Here is a 6,804-nt window from a genome sequence, read left to right on the forward strand (position 1 = left end):
ATTCATTTTTTTTTTTTACCAACAACTATTAACCAAAAACACACAACCGTCCGCCCTTTGACACACAATTGATTAGTTTGCTCCAGGTGTGAGGAGATATTTCATTGAGTGAGCAGAACAAAGGGATGAGGAATAGCTTAAATTGGCCTCAGATGAATGGTTTTAATATCCATCCCATTAAGAGGAGGGCCCACACCGTCCTCCAGAGACCCCTTTTCTGCTCTCCAAATCGTCAGATGACTGATTGCATTGCATTGCCTTCATTTCTTGCACAAGTTGGCAACTTTCAATCGTCTTTTTTTATGAAGATTTTCAAGCTAATCCCAAAGTTAACATTTGAATTATTGCACACGAGGTTCGACGCGCGATGGAGTCGATTTTTAATTTGAAATCCAGGTTTTCGATTTGAGCGTCTACCGCTACAATCGTCCAGGATCTGTAACAAACACTGAAAATGAAAATCTTTTTTTTTTTAATTATTATTATTATTATTGTAAATCAGGCTGCAGTTGTGAGTGTTTGTTATCTGTCCACCGCGTATCCCTCTCTCCTTTATCAGACAGCCATCTGGCCAGTGGACTGGACACTGGAGCACGTGATTGGATGGTGTGAAAAGGATGGGGGGAAGGCAGGGTCAGTGTCTTTGGGGAGAGGTCAGGAGGTCGCGGCCCTTTGACAACACATGTCAAGGCCTGGCTCGCACACCCTGCGTCTCCTGAATGAAAGAGTCTGCCCTCATCTGCACATTAGGCAAAGGCCTAAATGACCAAATGCTGGATTTCAGACACAAAGGTTCACTGCTCTCACTACGTCCTCTGATATCTCCCCCGATTTTACCCCCCCAAAAAATGAACGTCCTATGCTCACAATTTAGCAACAATAACTGGATGGATAATAGCATTTTAGCATAGCAATTTTGTTGTGTTTTGACTTTTATTCGTCAAAAGAGTTGCAAAACGAATAGAAAATATAGCCAAGACATTGACAAGATTAGAAATAATGATTTCTATTCAAAATAATCATTTTGCCCTTTCGTCAAAGAACCAGCAGAACTGTTTTCAGCTGTGCTAACATCATTGCACAAGGGTTTTCAAGGGTTTTCTAATCATCCAATAGCCTTCTAACGCCATTAGAATTAAATGTAGAACCATGTAAGGTTCTTCGGCTTGTCCTCATAGGAGAACCCTTTTTGGCTCCAGGTAGAACCCTTTTATAAAGGTTCCACCAACAACCCTTTTAAAACCCTTTATTCAGAAAAGGGGTTTTAAAAGGGTTCTCTGGATCAAAATGGTTCTTAGTGGAAACATTAGTGTTACCAAGAACCCGTTTTTCCGGAAAAGGTTTTTCAGAAGCAAATGGTTCCAAGTAGAACCTCAGCCCTTGTAGAAGGACCCTTTTGGAACCCGTGTAACGCGATTAGCAAACACAATGTACCATTAGAACACTGGACATGGGCCTCTATACACCTATGTACATATTCCATTAAAAAACAGACGTTTGCAGCTAGAATAGTCGTTTACCACATTAACACTGTATAGACAGTATTTCTGATTTATTTAATGTTATATTAATTGAAAAAAAAAAAGGTGCTTTTCCTTAAAAAAAAGGTGACCCCAATGTGAAAAAATATCACAATAAATATACAGTGTGCGACATCAACCCCGTATCTTCAGATTGGCTCTTCTGCTACAGTCACGAGGTACATACAGTAAGATCGGATGGGGGGAGTCTAGACAGATGATACAGGCAGGAGGAGGCAACCTTCGAGGCTCGCACTTATTAATAAAACACTCTGACATCAGAGGGAGGCTGAGGCAGACTGATAACATTGAGTTTTTTGTTTCACGGGTAAGCTGAGCCAAGCGCAGTCTGCAAGCCCCAGTTCGGCCTTTCAGGCTGTCAGGATGTGATGTATGGAGGTGGAGGGGGTGGTGGTGGTGGTGGGGGGGGGGTGGTGGGGGGGGGTGGGAGTAGGAGCGCTCTGGTGTGCAGCTCCCAGAGGAGCAGGCAATGTCTGTGCTAACTGGGACACGACTGACAGTGAACCACAGCGAAAACACGCAAACTGCCCACCCCCACCCTCGCTTCCACTATATATACTCCCTCAGTGATGCTCAGGCCATGTGTATATCACACACACACACACACACACACACACACACACACACACACACACACACACACACACACACAGGAAATATACTGTATAACGTCCGGTACTGATGTCTGCAAGAAATTAACTACAGGTGCAAGTAAAGTTACAGTTATTTTTAGCTCGTACGCCAATTTTTTTTTTTTGTCAGGAAGTCAGTGAGGAAACGTGACATAAATCAGCTTTGGAATTGTGCATTCACGAGCTTTAACTACAACATTTATTCACTAAAGTATAAAAATCGCAGCAGCTGGGTGTGTGTGTGTGTGTGTGTGTGGGGGGGGGGGGGTGGTTAAGACGTTCTCACGATTTAACAGTTTTCAAATCAGTTGATAAACACTCTTAGAAATAAAAGTGCTAAGTAGAACCATATAAGGTTCTTCGGCTTGTCCTCATAGGAGAACCCTTTTGGAGTGTTCCACCATGAACCATTTAAACCCTTTATTCAGGAAAGGTTTTTTTTAAAGGGTTCTCTGGATCAAAATGGTTCTTACAGGAACCATTAGTGTTAGCACTTTTATTTCTAAGAGTGTACCTATACCGACCGGCGTAAATACACTCTTAGAAATAAAAGTGCTAAGTGGAACCATATACGGTTCTTCGGCTTGTCCTCATAGGAGAACCCTTTTGGAGGGTTCCACCATGAACCATTTAAACCCTTTATTCAGGAAAGGGGTTTTTAAAGGGTTCTCTGGATCAAAATGGTTCTTACAGGAACCATTAGTGTTAGCACTTTTATTTCTAAGAGTGTACCTATACCGACCGACCTACCTACACTCTTAGAAATAAAAGTGCTAAGTAGAACCATATACGGTTCTTCGACTTGTCCTCATAGGAGAACCCTTTTGGAGGGTTCCACCATGAACCATTTAAACCCTTTATTCAGGAAATTGGTTTTTAAAGGGTTCTCTGGATCAAAATGGTTCCTGCTGGAACCATTAGTGTTAGCACTTTTATTTCTAAGAGTGTACCTATACCGACCGACCTACCTACACTCTTAGAAATAAAAGTGCTAAGTAGAACCATATACGGTCCTTCAACTTGTCCTCATAGGAGAACCCTTTTTGGCTCCAGTTAGAACCTTTTTTATAAAGGTTCCACCTGGAACCCTTTTGGATAGTTCCACAAAGAACCCTTTTAAACCCATTTATTCAGGAAAGGGGTTTTAAAGGGTTCTCTGGATCAAAATGGTTCTTACTGGAACCATTAGTGTTACCAAGAACCCTTTTTGAAAAACTCTTTCTTCTGGAAAAGGGTTTTTCGGAAGCAAATGGTTCCAGGTAGAACCTCAGCCCTCGTAGAAGGACCCTTATTTCTAAGAGTCTACGATATATATATATATATATAATAATTATGATGCTAAAGCTGAAGAAACGATTAAATAGTGGTTTCTACGCGGCACAAGTGATCTGCCGCGTCTCCAGGTGCACACACACACATAATATCACCGATGACGTGTTCGGGCACGTTTAAGTTGTTTTTCCACAACTGAGCCATTGTTATATCGATAATTGAAGGAAATTATACCAAGACACTAAATTATTACCCATGAGCCCTGACACAATCAACTTCTCACCAAATTATCAGATAACCACACTGCTCGGGGGGGACTTTTTTTTTTTTTTTTTTGCAGCTTTCCCCTGTGAGACGGACGTCTCCTGGCGCCTGTTTTCTGATGGAGCAGCAATAGCAATAGCAGTAGCAGCAGCAGTAGCAGCAGCAGTGGCCACCATGGTGATGCATACAGAGATGTCCAGTCATTAGCAGAGTCCCACACAGCAGCTGCTCTGTGACGGAGAAACAGCCACCTCGTATCCTAAACACCCCCCCCCCCCTCTTCTTTTCTTTCTTTTTTTTTTGGTCCACACTAAACATCTCTGACCCACGCGAGGAGACCAACGCATATCTGACTCATTTTCATATCTCAAATCTCATTCATTCACCTTCTCCACCTCGTGGCACCGTAATAGGGTCCCCCAACCCCCCCCCCCCCCCCCCATCAAACCTATTAAAATATATCATCAAGAGTTCATTCATCAGATGCCCTTGGCCAACCCTGGGGGTCAGGTTGGATGGTGGGGGGGAGTTTTTGAGGATAGTATGGATGATCAGGAGATGGTTGAAGAGGTATTTTGGCACAGCAGGAAGACATGATATGTCACGTGATGTACAGTATAACTGTTAAGTTGTGTGTGTGTGTGTGTGTGTGTGTGTGTATGGGGAGGTTCTAATAAGAATGGAGACTATAAGAAATCAATCAGAGCAGACACAGGAGCTAATGAGAGGGAAGGCTCCTGGAAATGAAGGATAATTAATGCAGTTGCAGTTGAAGGCCTGAGGCTGTAATGCAATATCCACATAGGCAATAGAATAATACAACCCTGTAGCTTTAATACACGCAAATGTATTCCTTAAAAAAAAGAAAAGTTGAACACTTACTCTGCAGGATTTACTGGACAGCTTTCCCGTCAGATCATATTTCCCTTTTAACTCTTTCAGCAGCCGCTCCAGGAGACTCTTCTCCTCCGCGCTGTAGTCCGGGTCTAAGAGCACATAGGCCCGCCAGTTGGCGGAGTCGAAGCCCCAGTGGACTGTCCGGTTCTCGAGTCTCTTGTGACTGTGCACCACGAACTTGTGCGGTGGGAACATGAGCCTGCAGTCCATGCACTGGACGCAGGCTGCGCTCGGGCCGCTGTACAGTTCCGGCACGAACAAGCCTTTGCAGCGGCCGAAACATTCGTGGTAGACTTTGAAGCTTTTCTCGCTGCGCTCAAACTCCAGGGAGCCGAACTCCTTGTTGCAGTGAGGGGGATACGTACCGCCGTAGATGAGCGCGTTGCACAGGCGCTCGGCGTCCGTCTGCGTGATCAGCCCGCAGGACGGCGCCGGGAAGGGCAGGATCCCGACCACTTTGAGGATCTCCAGCTGGTCCGCCGTGCACCGCGAGCAGTAGATGTGCAGGTCGTCGCACACGGAGTTGATCTGCTGGAGGGAGAAATCCCTCAGGACGCTGTTGAGGATCTGCGGCAGGCACAGGCGCTTCTCGCCGCCGACCACGAAGCAGGAGATGGGCTCTCGCTCCAGCACCGTCTCGCACCGCTCCGTGGAGCGGTCGGACGGGATGAAGAGTGGCCCGGACATCACCGGGGGCGTCTGCTGCGGCGGCAGCGAGAGCACCATCTCCGCGGACTTTCCATCTTTGGCGAAAAGCGAGTCCTGGTGCCACCGGGCGGAGAACGCGGCCGGTCCGCCCAGAGAGCGCATGGAGCTGAGGTGAAACTGCTTCAGAGTTTGTTGGAGTCCGGGATGGGGCTGGAAGCTCGTACCCTCCATGTTGTCGCCGCTGAGAAGTGAGAGTCCCGGAAAAAAAAAAAAAAACAACTCAAAATGAAAGATGGATCTGACTTATCGGGTCCTCCTCAGCATCCGGCCACACGGTCACTCACACGCATTTCCATGTCACCCGAGAAGCTTCCCAGCGCGTCCATTCAGAAAACGGAAGGTTGCCGAATTCATAGAGGTAGTTTCTATGAACACGAGGAAATTCAAGTCGACAACTCCGAGTATTCGAACAACAACAACAACAACAACAACAACAACAAGAAGAAGAAAAAAATCCTTATTATCCAACGCGCAATCACGGGTTCCTGTGTTTCTGCGCACTCCTGTGGTTTTTACGCACTCCAAAATGTGCGCTTGAAAAATGCTTCGTCTGCTGAGTCTGGCGTAGTCTACACTCAGTCTGTCTCTCTCTCTCTCACTCAATGTGTGAGTCTCTCTCTCTCTCTCTCTCTCTCTCTCTCTCTCTCTCTCTCTCTCTCTCTCTCTCTCTCTCGCCCTCCCTGTTTGTTTGTGTCTGGTTCAGTCATTGAATCCCAGCCAGGAATGTGACTGACTCCCCGGGCTCGCTCTTCCCTCAGCCTGCTGTTCCTCCCTCTGCTTCATGGCAGCTGCACATAGAAAAAAAAAAAAAAAAGAAAAAAAGAAAAAAGGAAAAAAAAAGAATAGAAAAAACAGAAAAGGGAGGAGAAAAAAATCCATTCGAACCGATGCGAGGGTGGAGACTATAGGAAAGTGTGTGGTGCTGGGAATGTACAGATAAAGTACATTAAATGTTCCTTTAGCAAAAGTGTTGATTAAATGAGTGAACTGTAATAGAGAGGAATGAACACGGTATGATTTTAAGTGTCTTTACAAATCAATAGAATCTATTTCAGCACATTTAACATGTAACTGGCTTAAAGTTACCCTACATATATATATATATATATATATATTATATTTATGTGAAGGTCTTATATATATATATATATATATATATATATATATAAATATATACATATATTTATATATGTATATATATATAAATATATATATTTATATATATATATATATATATATATATAAATATATATATATATATATATATATAAGACCTTCACATAAATATAATATATATATATATATATGTAGGGTAACTTTAAGCCAGTTACATGTTATTTTCTTTATGTGACGGTCTTATATATAAATATATATATATTTATATATTTATATATATAAATATATATATTTATATATTTATATATATATTTATATATATATATATATATAAGACGTCACATAAATAAAATTATAAATCTAATAATAATAAC

General features: G+C 43.2%; 1 protein-coding gene across 1 annotated transcript in view; it reads right to left on the minus strand.

Annotated features, from left to right (window-relative positions):
• The window catches only part of skib (v-ski avian sarcoma viral oncogene homolog b), a 44,754-nt gene extending 38,461 nt beyond the window's left edge, over positions 1 to 6,293 (minus strand). Inside the window, exon 1 of the mRNA XM_083892761.1 lies at positions 4,592 to 6,293. Coding sequence (XP_083748887.1) covers positions 4,592 to 5,485 — 894 coding nt within the window. The 5' untranslated portion in view covers positions 5,486 to 6,293. The remainder of the gene's footprint in view (positions 1 to 4,591) is intronic.
• Between the last annotated feature and the right edge of the window lie 511 nt (positions 6,294 to 6,804).

The sequence above is a fragment of the Microchirus variegatus genome (genome assembly GCF_963457635.1).
Source record: "Microchirus variegatus genome assembly, chromosome: 7".
Taxonomy (NCBI): Eukaryota; Metazoa; Chordata; class Actinopteri; order Pleuronectiformes; family Soleidae; genus Microchirus; species Microchirus variegatus.